The sequence below is a fragment of the Dermacentor albipictus genome, chromosome 1 (assembly GCF_038994185.2).
Source record: "Dermacentor albipictus isolate Rhodes 1998 colony chromosome 1, USDA_Dalb.pri_finalv2, whole genome shotgun sequence".
Lineage (NCBI taxonomy): Eukaryota > Metazoa > Arthropoda > Arachnida > Ixodida > Ixodidae > Dermacentor > Dermacentor albipictus.
The window spans coordinates 354,639,318-354,660,565 of record NC_091821.1 but is presented as its reverse complement, the minus strand read 5'-3'; the positions used below and the strand labels follow the sequence as shown (position 1 = coordinate 354,660,565).

Here is a 21,248-nt window from a genome sequence, read left to right as displayed (position 1 = left end):
CGCGAAAGTAACTGGAACGTCCATGCATTTCGTCGCAAGCTTTGGGAAGTAACATTTCGAAACTGGTGTGTGTCATCCCGAAAATTCGTTCCAAATAGATACGCCTTTCCAGGTCGCGGGCTACAATTTATAAATTGCAACACTTGTCGTAAATCAATTAATTAAAAAGGGATTTAGCGCATTCCTGTTGATTAGTCGATTATGCATTTCGATATATATACACACACACACACACACACACACACACACACACACACACACACACACACACACACACACACATATATATATATATATATATATATATATGTGTGTGTGTGTGCATGTGTGCGTGTTTACGAGCGAGAAATCGACAGGCACCCCAGCCTGAAAGAAAAAAAGGAAGAGAAAATAGTGACGAATGATAGGCGCGGTTGCGTTTCGAGCGTGCCCATTTGAATCTATGCGAGTCGGGCCAGGCTTCTTTTCTGGGTGGCGTTGGCCTGCCTCCATCTCTAGAGTTACTGTATATGCTACCAAAGGTAGCTTTGGTAGCATATACAGTAACTCTATCCATCTCACTCTTACAGCTCCAGCCAATCAGCGGCGGTATAAATGGACAGTCCACGAGATGTACGACAGCTCCCGTAACTGATGGAGATATCGAAGACCATGCTCTCACTTATTCCATGCATTTGCGTTTTTCTTCTGACATTCTGAAAGAAATGCATTTAAGGCAGAAAGCTGGGCTAGTTGGTGGTTATTCCTATAAGGGGGCATTGCACTAGCGTAACATGAAACACGCACGCACGCACGCACGCACGCACGCACGCACGCACGCACGCACGCACGCACGCACACACACACACACACACACACACACACACACACACACACACACACACACACACACACACACACACACACACACACACACACACTGCTGCTCTATTTTCGTTCAAATTTTTGCTGCAAAGTTGCATTTTATTGCCTGAATCATTCAGTATAACACTTGGCACTGCTACTTGTGTGATTTGAAAGAAATAGCAACGAATATGCCTTCGCGTGCGCAGCTTGCAGTGAGTAAACTCAGTGAAATGTTTAAAACAATGCCGTTACGTCAATTTTGAAGCCATGCCATGTTTACGACTCTGGAATCGCTTTCGCTCCAAGCAACTTACGAAAGCTGGGCTTTTGCGATCTGTTTTTGAAAATCTGAGACCTTATCGCTTGATAGATTTTGACGCCCTGTCTCTGGACAATAAAGCAAATCTCGAAGGTCATGCTTTTATTTCCATCACTGTAAAAAAAGTTTACGCGCCTTGGGGCTTATCTTGTTACCAAACAATAATCGTCAACTGCCCTGCTTGCGTTTCTTCTCTTGAAAACTCGGCGCTCGCTACATAGATTTAGTATAATTAGTTAGAATAGTAACTCTGTGGCTCGCTACTTTCCTGTCGATAATGCTGTGTTACAGTGTACTAGAACAGTACACTGTAGCTGTGTCAAGCTGATAACGCACAAGCCGTTCGTGACCAGGAAGTACCGGGCTCGCAGCGTTAAACAAAGTAAATATGGGCAAGAAAGATGAAAATTTTTGTCTGGAGACAAAATGCAACCCAAAGGGGGGTAAACTTATTTGAAGTGATGCGTCAAAAGCGAGCGAGATGTCAAAAGTACGTCATAGCTACCATGTTTAATTTTATAATTGCCGATCTTGAAGGCTACGCTTTAGCTGGTTGCATGCGGCGGAAGTGATTTTGGGAGCCGTCATAAATGTCGGCTTCTAGAGCCGCTTATTATGGCTAGGGATCTTGCTGCAGCCGCGGCTACGACTGAGGCTAACGTCGCCTGTTCTTGTTTTTGCATTGTTTCAATTGCTCAATGCTCCAATTTAATTGCTTTTTGCAGCCGGTGCGAGCCAGCTTGGTCCATAGCTTGTTCCACTTTCTGCATTAAATGTGTCGCACGTGACGTTAGTTTTCGCACATAAAAGGAGAACTTGGACATCTCTTTAAACGCTTAACCGCGGCAGTGTCATCATGTCTGCCGCTTTAGCTTACACGACAGCGACAGCGCGTCGTGTTCTTCCGAGGTGCTTCGCGGGCCGGTTTGCAGTTCCCGGGCTGTCACTGCGCTACTGTTCAGTTGTCAACACGCTCCGCGTCAAGCAGGAAATCGAAGAAAAGCGCAAAGCAGCTTTGCTCGGCGGAGGCGAGAAGCGCATAGCTAAGCAGCATGAAAAGGTACGAAAAAGAATCCGTCATATGCATATGTTGTAATGAGCTGTATGAAACACGGGCTTATGCTTACTATTCGTTATCCCACAGGGAAAGTTGTCGGCAAGGGAGCGCCTATCTATCTTGCTCGATCCCGGAACGTTTGTTGAGTATGACATGTTCATGGAGCACACATGCAGTGATTTCGGCATGCACAAGGAAAAGGTAACCATGCGTTAGACGCTATGGAGTTGTGCGAGCGTAAAAAAAAAACTACAAATTGCTTACCGTCGCTCACCTTGCAGTATTCCGGTGACAGCGTCGTGACTGGGCACGGCGAAATTCACGGCCGCCAAGTGTTTGTGTTCAGCCAGGTGTGTACTACATAATACATCCCTAAAGCACATGTGCATAATTTCGCATTCTTGGACTCTTTTAACAGGACTTTACAGTCTTTGGCGGAAGTCTTTCGAGTGTACACGCCAAGAAGATATGCAAGGTAGGTTTCGTATGATACACTTGTGGTATTCTCGGACGATCGCTTTCGGCATTACTATAACTTTCGCGTGACGTAGTACATGGCATATTGGATGATTCGAGCGGTTTTGCTCAACCAGGCATTCGCACTGTAAGTAATATCTCCAAAAGTGATCATCTGAGGACACTTCCCTGCTGCACGCAGAGTTTGGGGGCACACTAACCCGGTCGCACTAACAAATTACAAGAGGCGAGAAGCACGAGGGCGGTGTGCCACCCCCAAGGCTACGCCACTGGCCGCAGTTGTTGGGGTTCACGATCAGACTTTATGTTCTGTAAGTACCCTATGTGTTCGTTAAGGGTCCCAAAAAGGGTGTCCATGAATAGAGAAGGAATAGAAATTAGCTGCATATGTGTATCAGACATCCATGCTACAAAGAAAAGCCAGATGAGCTGCTTGTGCACTTCTGTGCCATTATTTAACGTACCTCTCCCATTAACTTTACCACACAGACAGCACTCTGCGCCAAACTGTTTGTAACACTGATTACTGTGTTTTCCTGTTCATTTTGTGAAAGCTTTGACTGGCAGCAGCTACATTTTGCCAATAAATAATATGGTCCTATCAAATGAGGTTCCAACAGTGGAGCTCTTGATTCCTAGGCTAACATGCCAGCAGATTGAGGCTTAGAAGTCCCCAAGCGACCCTGAGCGCGAAAATTAGTTTTAGGTGGCTTATGTGTACTAATCCACTGTGAACATATTGCCGCAAGAATGTTTTGAAATGGTGCAGCAATAGTAAACGTACTGGTAAAGTTTCATGCATGAAAATGCGACTGCCACTGTTTCTTGCTCTCCTTCACCACCCTTCCCACTCATTCTCTCCCATTTGCTGCATACGCTTTCCAACTCCTCGCAATGCCGCATAATCTACAAGTTGTGCATGCACACTAGGAGAAAGGCACCTTCCTTTATTGGCCACCCCTAATCACCCTCTGTGTGAAGCTCACTGAATGGATGCTTCGTAAAAGGTACAGTGGCGCAGAATGGGGGCAAGCCCTCTTTCATTCTCGGAACACACAGTTGGCTCTGGTCATGTCGGCACTGTCATTCCTCAATGACTGATCAATCGAGTGGTTTTACTCCTGGTGACATCACCCGAAGCACCCTATCGACATTGCAGTGCACAAAGGGCCCACCAGAAATGCTGGAAGAGGAGCATGGGATTGTTTTTTTAATTCATGCCATTCCTGCAGCATGTATCGCTGCTGCCCTTGACAGAGATGATGGTAACAGCATTCTCCATGTGATGCGCGCATTTTTTTGAAATGTGTAAAAAAATGTCACATTTTGTTTCGGTGCCCTTTAAAGGTGCAGTGCATTTAGTAGGAAAAAATAGTGTGTCATGCTAAGTGTGGTCACACACTCTTGCCCATAGGTTGACAGAATAAGTTACTCAGTCGCCAATATATTTGTAGGCTATGCACTCACTCATATTTACCGTATGTTCACTCACTCATCGAAGCTCACTCATGATTCTACTAATGCTCACCAACAATCACTTGTTTTCATAGTCTCTTCCATGTGCACTTACCAACACCCACCCGCACTCATGCTTGCCTGAATTCCCACTCCCCAGCACTTGTTCGCATACATATTCATATACACACACACACTTGCTGATATTCACTCACATTCATACAACCATTCAAACTTGACCACCGACTTTTGTTCGTGCTCGCGTCCACTTCCACCTTTCATCGCGAACGAATGCTCTATTTCACGCCTTTGAAGTGGGTGTGGAGTGAGTTCGAGAGGCAATTACGTTAACCTTTGTTCTTCACAGTGATGACCAGCAGCCAGCTGCTTTTACCTATTCAGGTGTGTAAATTGAAGTTATGGTTATTCTGACTGGGCACACTATTTATGAAAGTCATAAAGATTGCAAGTGGGTGACAGTAAGTTCCACACTGAGCCAGCTTTTCACATGTTTAAGAGCATCACTTGGAGTTGATAACAAAACAAAGAATAAGCTTGAATGGTTAACAGTATAGAAAAAAACAGTTGTGGCAGCTACTGAAACAGTGCATACATGTCAAGCAAGGAAGATTGGACATCGTAGAACTACGAAAGGAAAAGCTTGCTGCTTGCACTGTCAGCTTTATTAACACTGATGGGCATTTTTCATCCCCTGCTAGGTTATGGACCAAGCTATGCTTGTAGGAGCTCCTGTGATTGGTCTCAACGACTCAGGGGGAGCAAGAATCCAGGAAGGCGTGGAATCTCTGGCTGGCTATGCCGACATCTTCCAGCGTAACGTTCTCTCCTCTGGTGTTGTGCCACAGATCTCCGTGATTATGGGACCCTGTGCTGGTGGTGCTGTTTACTCTCCTGCCATGACAGACTTCATCTTCATGGTCAAGGTAGGCACTCATATAAGTAGAATAGGGGCCACTGTGTAGGCATCTGCTAATCAGTACTGGCATATACATGCTAATATTTGTAAAAACAACCACACGCTTCTCGCATGGAGAAGGATGGCACATAGCAAGTATGATTGTTGGAAAACATAAGTTATTTTAATTTGATCCCCAAGGTGGTCTTGAAACTCTGCACCTGGCATCATAGACATCGTTATGTAACTACATGGTATAATTTGCTGATGTCATGTAACTATAAGGCTACGCATGTTGCTGTTGCTCACAAAAACATATTAACAAGAATGCTGCGGGCTTAATTTCGCTACGCTTGCATGGAGCAGGCATAGCGATCGCACAAATTAAGCGAACCACTGTATTGCGATGTCGTGATGCATCCACCTATCTAGTACTGAAACTGGCTCATGTAGACAGCTATTCCAGTAAATTATTTAGGGTGCTCTAATGTTTGCAGTATGTTTTCATTTTCGAGTCTGCATCTCCATTTGAAGCAAAAAAAAAAAAGACATGTCAGGGATGTCATGTCGCAACTCATGTTAACTCTTTTCGTACCGTGCCCATTGGGCATCGTTAGCCCATTAAGAATGATTTGAAATGCCGCTTTCCAGACCTTCTGCGCCGCTCACGTACATACTGCATTATCGGACATGAATGAGCAGAACTATATTTTTATCTTCTAAGCAGTTCGCTTTTTTCTTCCGGGTGGTGATTTTTGAACGCGCTCAGAAGTTCTCGCAATTGTCAAAGCAGAAAGCAAAAATGGCTGCCCACTATCGATGGTTTGAAACGGCACTTTCGAGACCATCCATGCCACTCATGGTCACTCTGCACCATAGGACGTGAAGGAGGAGAACTATATTTTTGTTTTCTAAGCAGCTCACTTTTTCCCCACGGGGTACTAATTTTTAACGAACCCCAAAATTTCTCAATCATCAAAGTAGAAAGCGAAAATGGCCACCTCTGAGAGCAGCGCACGCTTCGAAAGATCGCAGATCTCGCGCTTCCACTGCGTCTGCAATTTATTTTATTGATGGCTTGCGCAACAGCGAGTCTGAGGATGCTGCCGTTTCGTCAGACTTTTGATTCTGAGAGTGATGACAATGCAAGCCAGCCTGGAATGACCGCAGCGCAGCACACTATACTGTAGTGCTTGCACTTCAGTTTATGTAGTGGAATTCCTGTTAAGAAAAATGTTGAATTTTTTGGAGATAGTGCCTATTAGACAGCAGTACATTTCGCATTTCTCATAATTCTTTTTACATTTCTTTCTTAGAAGATATAGAATATAGCATGTCTTTACAAACTTTGTTCAGTTTTATCCAACAATCTTGATTCTGGTAATTTGTGTTTTTATTACATACATCTAATTAATATATTTTTTATGCATGAAAAATCCATTAATTCTGCTTTTTGTTCATGTATTATAAAATATTGAGTGCATTAGTTTATTGAGAAAACAAAATCTGGCGTAACCTACAAATGAACTAGTATTTTCACGACGCTAGGGAAAGATTTAAAGGAATAGTTAACCCAAATACTGTACTGTAATGTTTGTTGTAATCTGTAATAAATACTGTAATGAAAATACTGTAATCTTTGTTTCCTGACTGCATTAAGACTGTCAAGCTGTGGTTGTTTGACTAGCACTGTGATAAACAAAGCAAGCCGCAGTTGTTTAATTTTATATTGGGTAATGTTGCTAGATTTGTTTGAAAGAAAAAACAGGCTGAGGGATTGAATTGAAAGGATCAGTAAATGTGAGCGCTGGATTTGTTCAGAGAATTTGAGGCTATTCAAATGAAATACAGAACAGATATTGTGGTATTTTTTATCCATGCTGAAAGTAGAGCATCCCTGTAGTAAATTATTGATATTTGTTGATGCAGAAACAGTAAACTAGAATGGAATATAATGTGTATAAACGGTCTTAAAACATGCGAGAGCTGCGGATTTCAAGGTCACTGGTTTGATTATGGCAGTAACAGTCACATTTCGATGGAGGCAGAATGCAAAAACACGTGTAATTTTATTTAGGTGAACGTTAATGAACCCCAAGTGGTCAAAGTTAATCCGGAGTCCCCCACTATGACGTGCATCATAATCATATTGTCGTTTTGGCATGCAAAACCCCAGAATTGAGTTTAAAACATGCAGAAGGAAAACTTTGACCTAAAGTGGTTGTTTGAAAGCTTGCCCTAATTGCATACTCAATCAAGATAACTGAACTTGTTAACTCTTCCGGTGTCACTGCCGTACCAGTACATTTTTGGGTTTCTGTCCTGTCTTGTCACAAACATCAGATAGGAATATGAGGACCATACCAAGAGAGCATTGGCCATTATCCATGTCATCTTTTTCCCTTCTGCATAACCAAAAAATAAACCATTGTGTTTGTTTTATAATATCAAAGACAAAATGAAACTGACACTGGAGGGGCATCACCTTCGGAAAAAAACCTGGCACTGAAAGAGTTAAGTAGCTAGCATTATTTCATGTGCTCATTTCTTGAGTATTTTGAAGTTCATCTGCATGTAACTTTTCTTCCCTCTTTTTTTTTTTGCAGGACACTTCCTACCTTTTCATAACTGGCCCAGAAGTCGTAAAGGTATGTAGCAGCATCTCTACATTTTACTTCCATCATTTCAGTTCTCACCATGCTAGGGATTGCTGTATATATTACCTAAAGGGGCCCTGAACCACTTTTTATTGACGTGGAGAAAGGTATTTGAAGTGAAAATGGGCTATTTCATAAATACTTTTCTGCAAAAAGTTCTTCAATGCGTTCAGCAGAAGTGGAGTCATTGGCAATCAAACACGGCCTCCGCTGTGCTCCTGTTCCTTCTTCAATGCCTTGCACTGCGAAGGCTATGGCGAAGTGGGGCATGCCCACAACTCTCCGCCTTCGAAATGGCACTGTGGTGAGGAAATCAAATTTGAATTTATACGTTAACGTAGACGCCACGACTTCCTATTTTGGTGACTTCAACATGCCAAACGTAATCGAAAATTGGAGGACGCTTAAGCTTCGCCTTCAAGAGTGGAACGCGACAGCGTTCCCGTCGACCCGCCAAAGGGTGTAAGACAATGGGCTACAGGGCAGCCATTACTTACGAGGTGCCCCGCATCGGACGCGGTGAGCGTCGAGCCATATGGTCGAGCAACGCGGCGTTCGGCGCAGCAACGAAACGTGCGCCTGAGCAAGCGGAACGAACCAAAGAACTCGGTATCTCGGAGGGGGAAATGATGCACGCCAGCCAAACGTCGTGATCGGCACGGGCAGAGAGATAGACAGATAGTGATCTAAAGAAAGGAAGGACACTTGATTCTGCAGAGAGAGCAAGGCGAAGCGTTGTTAGGGGTGAGAGAGTCCGCGCCGCGACCCACCTCGCACAGCTCCAATGCGCGCGTGGCGCGCCATCTGTCGGGGCAGCGCCGTACATGGAGAGGAGGGGGTCTTCTGTGTTTGCCGCAAGATGGCTCTGCGTGTGCGGAAAGCGCAGAAGGAATGCAGGGGAAACGCACTTCGCTACTAGTGTAATTGCGACTTCTGTAAGTTACATGTTCATAATTACCGATATACACCGCAGTATAACTTTCCACGGCTCGTTTCGAAGGCAACACCGCATTCACTAGAGGCGCGTTTGTACCGCATGGAAGCATCGAACTCGTGGCTGAGTGGTAGCGTCTCCGTCTCACACTCCGGAGACCCTAGTTCGATTCCCACCCAGCCCATCTTGGAAGTTGCTTTTTATTTATGAAGTGCCTGCCGTGATTTATCGCTCACGGTCAACGCCGCGGACACCGACGACGACGACACCGGCTTTTCTGCGACACGAGCTCCTTAACGCTATCGCGTTAAAATGCGAGCCGCAGTGTGCTTAGCCAGTGGACTCGTGGCAGCACACTACATAGAAGACCAAGCTACCAGTAGCAGTCGCATATTGGAACATGCTTTATTACGAAGTAAAGTGTCCAGAAGAGAATGAGGAGCAGGCTTCTGGTTAAAAGAGAGCGTTTGAGAGAAAAGTGTCTTCGTGCCTTCCTTGCGTGCTCCACGCACCACGTATGACAGCAAAACTTGGCCGAGATGTTCCCAGGAGCTTATGCTACCCGCGGACTACGTTATTTCACCAAGCCCCAGGGATGGTTCAGGGCCCCTTTAAGCTTTTCAATGAAGGAACAGTAGTAGAAGGCGTAATACATAATTTGTTCCACACTTTGTTCAAGATGGTGTTGTCGATTTTTGATCCTGTTAAATACAGTTTAGAAGGTTTGGTGGCTAACGCAGCACCTGCAGCTGTGAAGACCTTTTCAGTGATTGCAAATTTGGGACCTTTCAGACATAGACTTAAATCTTTAAGTGCATGGTAGTTGCAAGGAGCCAGTGTGTCGAATGCTTAAGCACTGAAAATCATAATTTTGCTGGTTTCTACTGCTGGAGAAATGATCGTGTTGTGGGCTGAAGCATTATCCTGAAAGAACAACTCTTTTTGAGCATTTGCTTGTTAAACATCAATTTGTGTCAAGGTCACTTTTCTAAAGGTATCGCTTAGTAAACTTTGATGACACTCACTTCTTTCTGGGGTTAGTTCTCTAGAAATATCCAACCTTTATTTCAAAATATAAATGCCATCACTTTGTCGGCTGATCTCAGCATCCAAGACTTCTAGGCATGTGGAGAGCTGCGTTGCAAGCATTCCTTATTTTCTCCTTGGTCTTTGGGTCAAATAAGATTCAGGTCTCATCTAGGGGCACTATGACATAAAGCTATTCCAAACGTTTCGATCCCAATTCTGTAATCCGCCATCCTCGATGGGTCAAAATATTTTCGGGTCACTCCCACTTTGCCTGTCTATCACGTGACTTGACAAGAACCGCGAAAACGCCCAATATGATATGATATGTGCACACTGATTATGCATGATTAGACCGAATGAAACAAAAATAATTATTTCTGATTTGATGCCTTTTTCATCATTAGCCCTCTGCACTACTCAGTACTTTGCCTGTCTGCCACGCGACATCTCAAAAACCATGAAAACTCGCCACAGCAAAGGGCCGTGTACGCGTTAAAGGGGGAGTAAAGGCAACTATTAAGTCAAGCTAAAGTGATTAGTGCTCGAGAATGTCTAAGGTGTCAGTGTTATCGTGAACAGGGGCTTATTAATCGAGAAATTGAGGTAAATACAGGGACATGATTACTGACTCCTCCGAGACATTCAAGTACTGGCCCGATGACAGATGCACTCCTCACATGAATTCTGTCACCAGTACTCAACCACTGGCTATAAAGACATTGTTATATTGCATTATAAAATGAAACAAAATGCTACTTGTCCAGTTCTGCTCCATTCTAAAGAAACAGAACTCGCTGCTATTACTTTTGACAACCACGCGGGCTGTCGAAAAGTTTCATATTTGCACGACTTTGTGCCGCCTGCGCTTTCGAGCTTCAATAGTTTCGCTATTGCGTAGTGCTGCACTGATTTTCCTGGCTCATGAAACTCGCACAAACTGCAAGTAGCAAATAATTCTACGACCATGTGATGTCTGGGGATGCCCAAATGGTCCACGCCACTTGACCGAAGTAGCTGCAGCAGCAAATCCACTGCTCTTTGTTGGCTCGGTTTCTCCATGGCCGTGCATTTGCGTTTTATGCACGTGTTGGTCACCGTTTTACTCGCTGACGGCAGCAAGGGCGGTGATCACACATGCAACGTCGCCACTCCCTGGTTAGGTGGTAAGAGACCTGAATTGTGATGGTGTACCGACCCTTCAGATACAATTTCCTTGTAAACTAATAAGAGCTTTCTTGGCATGAAACGAGTGCTGTGAGGCTTCTGGAATGGTATTTAAATGGTCCACATCAACTTAGTATTTGCCTTTAGTGCCCCTTTAAAGACACGTTAATATGCCAAACAAAACTGGAATTTTTTCTGAATAGCCTGAGACTGCCCCATTCCAAAAGGAATGGAAGATAGTTGCCGCTGATTGCACTGACACTGGGCTACTCAAAGCTGCCAGGAAGCATGGATTTTGTTGCGTATAGGGTCGAGCCCACTTATAACGATACCGGTTTTAACAATATATCGGTTGTAACATTGAGAAGCTGCTGCCCCGTCAACTTTTGTATGTTTTCCATGGTGAAATAACCTGCTTACTACAGTGCCCCGATGCCGCATTAACGGTTATAACGATGAAGTCTGGCTGTTGTATGTCCGAGCCGAAAGGTAGTGAACATGGGCCATTGGATAATCCACGGTCTAATGGGTAAAGCACCGGGCTGCTGTGCTGAGGGAACAGGGCTCAAAACCAACCATCAGACCAACTTGGGTGTCTGGGTGTGTGCCATTCCTCAATGAACTTCTTTCATGCCTACTTGGGGGACATGGGTATGTGCCACTGGGTATGTGCCAATCATGAATGAACTGCTTTGACACCAACTTGCGTGGCTGGTTATGTGCCACTGAAAATGTGCTGCTCTTCAATCATAAAAAAGCCTTTAAAATTTCTCCAGTGTGGGGCAGAATCAAAGCCGCATAATATATTTAAACATTCTTGTATGAATATTAGGGGTGTGCAAATACAAGAAAATTTTGAATAGTATCTAATACCCTTGTAATATTGTATTCTTAATATTCATACACAATTTGAAAACGTTTTTATGTATTCAGTTTGATACAAGTATTCGAAACAAATTGCATATGTTGATGGTCGTGAGGGAGAAAACACTGTTCTTAGCATTTCTCGGTCTAATCTAAATATAGGTGTCCGATTTTGTGCTGAATTTCACCAGTAAAGCATGCTGAACTACTGGACAGCTAAGCTGTGTGATAAAGCCAGCTTCTCAGTAGCTAGGGGGCACTGGTTTGTAAGCAGCAAGAGTGTACTTAAGAGTGCAACGGAAGGGGTTTGAGGTTACTGCACAAAAGAATACAACTCCAATAAGAATGCTCCTTCGGGAGTACGGTCCAATGAGGCTTTCCTCAGCAGTAATTCCTCAATCCTAAGCTTACCGCTTGACAGCAAATGCTATGAGTGACGGCTGGCAGAGGCTCAAATACCTCCAGATTTATGGACATTTGATGCTACTTAATAAGGGACAGGTTGGCGAGAACAGACAGCTAGTGGGAATAACTCAATTTCCCAAGTTAAGATTAGTCAAATGCACTATCCTTTAGTGTAATTAATGACTTACTAGTCTAATTTTTTACCGTTGGCATTGTAATTGTGATGTTCCAACATGTTAAAATTACCAAACTTGCTAATAAATGTATGTGCACATCATTATTCCATATTCGCTTTGATATTCGAAGCCAGGTATTTGTATTCGCTTCGCATTTGAACAATTTGATATTTGCACACCCCTACTGAATATATATTCACACATGTCATGCGTGGACTTTGCAGCGGTGCCACTAGACAGTGCATCATGTCTTGTAGGAAGCGTGAGAGAGGGCCCGAATGTATACACACCTTACGCATGACACATTTCAGCGTTGACAGTGGAATGCATCGCTATATTGCTTCAGTGCTAAATGCATTAACATTGACACTCATCTTGAGATTGGTTCTGCCGTATTTTATTTTGTCAGATATTTATATTATTTTCCACATCATTCAAAAAGTTAACAAAACTGAAGTCTTATCAGCACTCTTACTACTTATTGCTCTTATTGGGCTGCAAAATACAATAAACCACAGGGTAGGGAAAAAGCATTTCAGAGCCAAAAGAACAGCTGAAAGAAAAATGGCGTACTGATGCTATGTAGTGTTGCACATTCCTCATAATTTGGCACATTCTGTCCACTCGCATGGTGTATTTTAAACAAGCTGTTTAGTATTAGTCAGTGACACTAAGCTTGAGGACCTCTAAGCTTGATGACAGAGAGAGCAGCCGGGGCAGGTTGACTTTATGTGATGCAAGCTGTTTTTGACAACTAGCAGAAGTAGCCCCCAATTTTAGTTACTAGAACTGCACACATAAGCTGAGAGACATCAGAATTAGTTTCAGTTATCTGTGGTTGGTTTGAAAGAACAGCCAAGTTCATCCAGATTTTGAAACGAGGCACAATAAATAAACATAGTGAGCCTGCCTCAAGAGAATATTGAGATGAGTTCAAAGCATCCGACAACATGATGAATTAGCAAAGAGCTGGTACAGAATGAACTCATCTAGCAGAGGACAGGAAGGTCGGGCATGCAGAATAATGTGCAAGAGCAGGAAGAATGGCACTTTTATTGGAAGTTGGCCAGCATTGGTGAAGCGAGCAAAAGGCACTCCATTAGCATGCACCAGAAATTACTTAAAACTGTTTGTTTTATTTATTGAGGTGGTCTGAAGCTTCTTAACATGGCAATTGCCAGGGTGTCTACCAACCGGGAAAACCGGGAATTTTCAGGGATTTTGAGTAGTCTAGAAAAACTGAGGGAATTTGTGTTTCCATCAGGGAAAATTAGCTGTAATTTTATTGAAAGGGTCGAAAGTCGAGGTAATGCTGGCTCGAGTAACAGACAGGAATCGTAATGAATTGTCTTTGACGCCCTGTCGTCGGCTGGAGGAGTTGCCAGTGTACAGTCAACGACCGACTTTCCGGATTCCCGATAATTTGGACAGCTTTGCGGCACCACCACGTACCCCATAGAGTCAATGTATTAGAACGTCTGAAATTTCGAACGTAAGAGCTCTTCATCGTCCGATTTTCTGGAGGTTTTTCCGTGACTGCAGGTCCGAAATGGCATTAATCAAAGCCACCACCGCTGCCATTTTGATTACCTTGCTGCCTCGAACAGGCGCTCTCGCACGCAGATCCGCTGGCAGCCGTAACCACCATGGCGGCTACGCTAGGCCTAGCTGCTTCAACATTCGCTGTAAAGCTTCTTGCCGTTGGATGCCGTGTTTTTTATTGAAAGGATTCGCTGCTGTCAGCAATGGCTTGGACTCTGCTTTTGTGGTCCTCGCGATTGGCTTAGAAGCTTGGAAAGCATGGTGCGTTGCACAATGCCGGTTCCCAAAAGTCAGCTTCGCCTCCGTACACAAATGTTACTTGGTGAAGCATATGCTAAAGTATTGCAGTGAAGCATAACAAGCGTGGGAAGGGGCTTCAAGTGGTTTGTGCGGTGAACGAGTGGCGGAAGGAGGACAAGAACAGAAAGGACCCACGCATTGAGGAATGAACGGGAAAGTAAGCGTGTTGCCGCCGATTTGAAGGAGCTTGAGCTCAAAAAACAGTGTTGGCTGATGCCGAGATGCAGGTGTCCCTCACACAAACCAAAATAAACTCTTCGAAGCAGTGAAACACAACACCGAGGTGTAGTGTGCGGGCTGAGAGTATGTCAGGACAGTTGAGGCTTACTTATGAGCTGTTGAGAGAGAATCTCAATTGTGACAAAGTTTGGGCCTCGTACCAATGAGCTTGTTATCAGTTGATAGAAATAGCTCATATTCGAAAATATTTGCTTCTGTATGCATCTCCTTTTTATTCATATTTGAGAATCTCCGACTCGATTTGCAATTTTTTTCGAAGACATTTCATATGCTGTGCTTTTTACTGACCTATCCCGTCTATTCTCTTTTTGAATAACATAAACAATACTCCTTAGTATTCAAATTGGACTAAGTCGTATTTCTTTAAATTTGTCGTATTCTTACTAGAGAGTGACAGCATCGGGCGATCTGGTTTCAGCCAGTTTGACATAAAACATATTTCTGCATCACTCAGGGAATTTCGCAAAGGCACTCAGGGAAAACGTGGGAAACTCAGGGAATTTGTAAACGTCAACTTGGTAGACACCCTGAAATTGCTGATAACTGTGCCCGCACATGGTGTTGTTATAAGGGTTGGTAAGAAGGTTTCATAAGCTAGAAGATTCCGTTCATTTATTTGTGCGTGGTCGTAGACGTTTGGCCAAGATTGGCCAGTGAACCCTGATGAGGCACTGGAGCCAGTGGCGTTGCTTCTTGAGTCTGGTGGTGGTACTTGACCCTATGTCAGAGTTATCATTGTCCTCTTCTTTGACATCATGCAGGAGATCGTGTTTGGCAGAGGAGTCGCAGTTGAAGTCAAATGGTGGTCCGTGGTGCATGAGTGTAGACAATGAAGCCACTCGGCTTTAGCTGCTTGAAGTATTGTGTGTAGTTGCTGAAAGTGGTGGGTGCAACAATGATGTCATTGGGGTGTTGATTTGCATGCCCTGTGTCAGAGCAAAGCACATACGTCAGAGGTTCACAAGCTTGGACAGAGAGTTGAACCTGGAGGACATGGTGTTGTAGGGCTGAAAGTGTCAAGTAGGCCGACAGTGCACCAGCCCATCCTGTCGTGATCTTTGGCAGGAAGCAAACTTGTAGGAGATCTCCTTGTGGAAGAGGCACCTCTGACTTGTGTCAAAAGTGTTGGTTGGCTATGGATACCATGCACCACTCGCTAGGTGTGTCAGGGATTTGTAGGTTGTGAACAGAGGTACTTGTGCTCAAAGTGGTCAGGCTATTCATGTACAGAGGATGAGACGAGACTTGACTAGTGCACAAGGCCTGCTGGTGCTTTTACAGTGCGGCCGAGTACAATGTGTAATTTTCCAAAGGCAGAAGAGCGTGGGGCTGAGAAAAAAGAAATTTGGGGATAGTCGAAGCAGCCGGAGTATTGCCAGTAACCAGTGCAGATGGCATGGGTGGCAAAGTGTCACAGTGATGGTTGGGATTGCTGCGTGAAAAACTTGCAGTGTCAGGTGTTGCTATCACACACTGCTTGAACATCATAGCCTCGAATAGGTGCGAGCTTTTGAGAGGATGACAGGGATTGCAGATCATCAAGAGCAGTTTTCGTCTACAGCTATGGAAATAACGCTCTGCTGTCATTGACATGAACTTAGATCTTGGACACTGCCATGTGCTGTCCTGCAATATGACGTGGGTTTATTGTGGCGCTTTCAGCAGAGCATGAATACAGAGTTGCGCCATCTCTCAGTCATGCTGTGGTCCCAGATTGCTAAAAGAATAAAGGTTGTTTTGCTGCACCGATTCTTTGGTTAATGTGCAGGTGGCTACACAGGATATGTGCTCAACTGCTAAGTTATGTGGATTTGTAGAATAAGGACAGTTCCTGTCATATGCTGTGGCCAAACAGTGAGGTAGACACGAATCTCTGGGCTCTGATGAGACATGTGCAGGAGGGCCAGGTACGCAATGCACTTGTGGCAAAGAAGGAAAACGAGCACGAGGATTGGGCTGGTCATAAGGGCATCTGAATGTCTGTGAGATGTTCGTTGCTTCCATCTCCCGAGCTGGGATGACGCATACTGTGGCTTGGGGTTAGAGGGTCATTAAAGGAAGGTGTGAAATGCACTTGCTTTTGCCGAGAGGGAGGCTGTGCGGAGCATGGAATAGCCAGGGGATATTCATGGAAGGAGGGTGCTTGTCGTTTTTGATGAACAAGGTGAGGATAAATTGAAGCTACGCCAGAATGTGTGAGGATGGTGTGCTTTATAATGGCATATTGGTCATCAGTTGGAGCTCCGAGAAAACTGTCAGTCACAAATGGCTGTGAAGACAGCAGTCGAGAAGGGCAGCAAAAAACCAGCTCGCATGGTGCCGCTTGCCTTGGGATGCAGTGAGTCCAGAATATGCACTTGGATCTGCAGAAACCATAATTCTGGGTCGTAGGCATAGTAAGCGGGCGGAGGGGCTCGCTGTCTGAGTTCATGGTTAATGAGTTTGCAGAGGTTCAACATCATGGGTCACCACTTGAAAGGGGACGCTCTTCATTTATTTTGGCCCTGCGGTAAATATCTGGCCAGCATCAGCTACTGAACCCTGATGTGGAGACCTAAACGTGGCATTGGGGCTTGAGTTTAGCTTGAAGCTTTCATTGCTGTGGGGATTGAGGTTTGCGTTAGCACCATTGTGCAGGCACTCACCTTTTCTGCCATCCCTACGCCTCACCCTCTTCCCACTTGTGACCAGTTGTCAGTGGTGGCACTCCACCTGCGATGGTTTGCGGTGGGGCGGGGCACTGACGTCACGGCGCAACCGTGTTAGGCTGCTGATGGCGGGGAGTGTCTCTTGCCACCGGGACTTCACTTGGTACGTACATGCTTCCTCTCGTCCACCGACACATTTGTGACTAGGACTTGAGCTTGCGCACAGTGCCTTTGCCTGTGTGGGGAGCACGTACTTGGTGTTGATCCTTTCTGGACACTAAGCCGAAGAACAAATGCCTAATGCTCGTGCGAGGTCGTACCACACCAAGCTGCACTTATTGTCGGCCCAAGCCAAATGAGATTGCCCGAGGTCTTGCAAGTTGGTCCATTGGTTATCGTGAGCACAAGTAGCATAGCTGCCAGGCAATTCCAAGCGGCGTGTCCCAGCTTGAGCCTGTGCTCTCACAGCGATGTGCTATAGGCACCCCTGTCTGTATTTTCGCCCTTGGTGCGGCACCCCTTTCGTTCCCATGCCGCCCTGGGACCAGGCATTTTTCCAGTGTTCGGTGCCACTAGAAACAAAAAAACGTTTTTCGTCAACTCGGGGCAATAATGTGTTCTTGTGTGCATTGCTTGGTAGCCCCTTGTGGCCTGAGCTCACACACTATAGGCGACGGCTTTCTCGCTAAGCTCGAACCCATGGTGGCCGGTACTCCTGTGAGACCCTAACACTTGATATTGTCATCTTCTCATGCATCACACAGGCGATGGTTGTGCAGCTACAGGCTTATGGCAATTAGTGCCGCACATGTTTCATGTATTTCTTAAAATTTAAAACATGTTGCAACGACCTTTTAACTCGCCTTTTGTTAAAAGTATTTGAGTGCACGTAGCATAGTAAAGCCTAAACACCCTTTCTTGATCAGTTTAAGCTGTCATCTAGTCGACGAGTGCTATCAAATTTGGTAGCTTTTTCTTTTTGAATTTATAGAAATCATGTGACCTCAGCTAGAGGTCCTTTCCCTGTGTACTAGATTTTAACGCGATAGCGTTAAGGAGCCAGCCCGTGTCGCAGAAAATCTGGTGTCCCGCGTCAGACATTGCATTAGCAAAAGGATTTTCGAACCACGTATACCCAGTCCTTCCACGTGATGCCAGCAATTGACTGAACTAATAGAATATCTCAAGTTAAAATGCGTTGAAAAATTTTAAATTATGACTGGCACACAACCTACAGACATGATAGCTCGCGGATTGTAATTTGACTGTACGAGAAAACAAGCCCTTTCACACACACAAACCGGCCGTGGCATTCTCAGACCGGCTGTGTCTTCCACCATTTTGTACACGGCAGTGCAATGGGTGTCTTGGGGGCCAAGGAGTAGCAGATTTGGTTCTTTGCATTAACTCCAGCTGGCGCTCGTCTCCACCGCATCGTGGCCCATGCAAGGGGCCGAGGTTCCACCACAAAACTTGCCTTCGTGCATAGCGTTCGCGGCAAGCGTTTCCAGGTAAACATTACAGTTACGTACGCTCTAGTTGCAGGGAAGTGTGAGAAGCAGTCGGGGATCTTTTAATGCTATCGCATTCCACTCTTAAGAGGCGAAGTTTGAGCATCCTCCAAATGTTTGTTATCTGCCTCCAGTAGATTCATATTTTGTCGGGATTGCAATCTCTTTATTTCCTTCGCAGGCTGTTACAAATGAAGATGTCACTCAGGAGGAGCTTGGTGGAGCCAAAACTCACACAGTCACGTCCGGTAACTATATCCCTTGCCTTTCAAGATTTAACCTGTAGTTTCATGCGGCTGCTCTGTCGGAGCACCTTGCACAAAAACTCACAGGGTATTTTGTGCTAACTCTAGGGTGACTTGAAAGTGAAAGCCCAAGTGCCAATGCATTAAAGATGGACACATGATGTACACATCCCCCTTAATTTGCTTATTGTACTTTGCTTAGTCATCCCTCTTAATTCCAAAGGTGAAGGGTTTGACTCCCATCCAAGGTCGTGGGTTTGAGTGCCTTGACTCTATCTTAATTAACTGCACCTTATTTAATTATACCTTAATTAACTGTACCTTAATTAACACCAAAGGTTGGGGGTTTAACTCCCACCTATGGTCGTGGGCTCGAGTGCCTTCATTTACTCTAGCTTGATTACATGTGCCTTAATTGCCACCAAAGGTTCTTGGTATGACTCCCACCAAAGGTCGCGGGCTCGAGTGCCGTAATCCTATCTTAATTAACTGTGCTATATCAACGTCGCCTTCATTGACACCAAAGGTTCTTGGTATGACTTCCACCAAAGGTTGTGGGTTCGACTCCTGCTAAAGGTTGAGGATTCGTAGCGTTTTTGTACCTTTCATGTCGTCAACGCATTTTCACTCAAGGTTGACTGACTGATGAGATGTATAAGGCCTTCACCTTAATAAAGGCCTAGATAAGGAGTGAAGGCTCCATAGTAGATATTATGTAGTGGTCAGTCCAGGTCACCAGTCAGAGAATTTCATTAAAACCGAGTCGTGTGGTTTGCTGCCAAACATCATTTTCATTTTTGATATTCTTACCGCATTTTCCTTATCTTATTCATATGACAAGAATGTGACCCAAACTTACGGACATGTTCATTATGCCAAGAACAGGTTAAATACAAACTATGGTAGACTCCCTTAATAGGGACGTTTAAAGTCCAAAATAATTGTCTACCCTAACACTGAACTGTTGTTAAACAGTAACAAGTATCCCAATATAGCTACAAGCAGAAGCAGAGTTTCTGCAAAAAATTAAATAGCAGAAATGTAGGATACAAGCAATTCCACCATATACGGGAGAGATATGAAGCCTATTTAGCAGAAACATACTATTTAGCAGAAAAAGCTTACTAAACTGGTGTGTGCAATAAAATTGGTGTGCCAAAACAAGTTCCCGCTAGCCACATTCTGCCATCATAGATGTCAAACGTGCCCTGCATTGAGGATGCATTTTGCACATGCAGAGGCACCACACCTGCCCCGCAAGAATGGCACAAATTGGCAGGAATAACTGTATCGTCAGTGCCAATGCAGCTCCTGTTGCATACTTCCTGCAAATGACATGATGAAAAGTGCCTCGCTGATATTTGTTTTACCTGCAAATGCTATGGCTGGTTACTATTCAGGCAGTAGTTTGAAGGGGTAATTGATTACTTACCGATTGATGTTCCAATTGTCAATCTAAGCTCGGCTCTGGCAGAACCACGTTTGATGCATGGTGGATAATGCATGGTAGGTTTAAATAACTCGCATGCGACTTAGGAGCTGCTCAAGATGCGAGTTCTGACAGTTTGCATTGTGTATTTTTCATGTTCTGTTTTTTTGTTAGCTGCAGATGTGAGAAAGGGCTTCTCCACATGAAAAACGTTTCCTGATGAATGCTGTTGCATGCATACAACACGCAAAAGAATGTACAAGTACTGAAATAGCTAATGTCCATGTGTATGTCTGCACATATTTGGTGGCGAAAAGGTAGATTTACTACAACTTATGATAGCATCAGCAATGCATTTGATGGGCGTGCCGGTAGCAACAAATCTTCCGGTCCTGCTGCGCTACTCTAGGAATCACTCAACTGGTGTGCTACTTGTTGCAACACAGCAGCAGATGGGATGGCTGATAAACGTGTCACGGTTGAACGACGATGTGGTAACCTGTTTGCAACTGATGACAGATAACATCGTTGGAGCCATCCTTTGATAGGACGAAAAGGAAGCTAAGATTGACAAAGGCAGAAAATATGATGAGCCTGCAGACAAACCAAGAATTCTGACAAGGAAGGCAATAGCAACATTTAACTTTATGTAGCTCTACCTTGTATTGCTGCCGGGTTTTGCTAGGGAGCATGCCATAACTTTGATATCATAGGGTCAGCTGTGCCGCTGTTTTGCAGCGATGCCTTTTTTGATGCTAATGCCCTTTCACGCATTTCACATTTGTAAAGGGCCACATTCAATGTTCTGCCTACAGCGGAGCGTTGCTCTTAAAACTCACGAACACGAAAAGTGTGAAAAGGCAGCGGCATCGAAAAAGCATCGCTACAAAATTGTGACCCTGCAGATGCACATTGTCAGATGAAATCTGCATATAAAAATTAGTGACTGCTTCCACTAAGTATCTCTTGAATTCATGCTAAATATTTTCTTTTTCTGAATGCTCTTGGCCTGCTCTCCTGCAGATAACATTGTG

At 44.6% G+C, this 21,248-nt stretch overlaps 1 protein-coding gene across 1 annotated transcript in view; it reads left to right on the top strand.

Moving 5' to 3' along the window:
• Positions 1-1,824: 1,824 nt before the first annotated feature.
• The window catches only part of LOC135918578 (propionyl-CoA carboxylase beta chain, mitochondrial-like), a 42,441-nt gene continuing 23,017 nt past the window's right edge, over positions 1,825-21,248 (top strand). Inside the window, exons 1-7 of the mRNA XM_065452205.2 lie at positions 1,825-2,225; positions 2,310-2,423; positions 2,504-2,572; positions 2,641-2,697; positions 4,874-5,098; positions 7,677-7,718; positions 18,722-18,788. Of these exons, the coding sequence (XP_065308277.2) occupies positions 2,022-2,225; positions 2,310-2,423; positions 2,504-2,572; positions 2,641-2,697; positions 4,874-5,098; positions 7,677-7,718; positions 18,722-18,788 (778 nt within the window). The 5' untranslated portion in view covers positions 1,825-2,021. The remainder of the gene's footprint in view (positions 2,226-2,309; positions 2,424-2,503; positions 2,573-2,640; positions 2,698-4,873; positions 5,099-7,676; positions 7,719-18,721; positions 18,789-21,248) is intronic.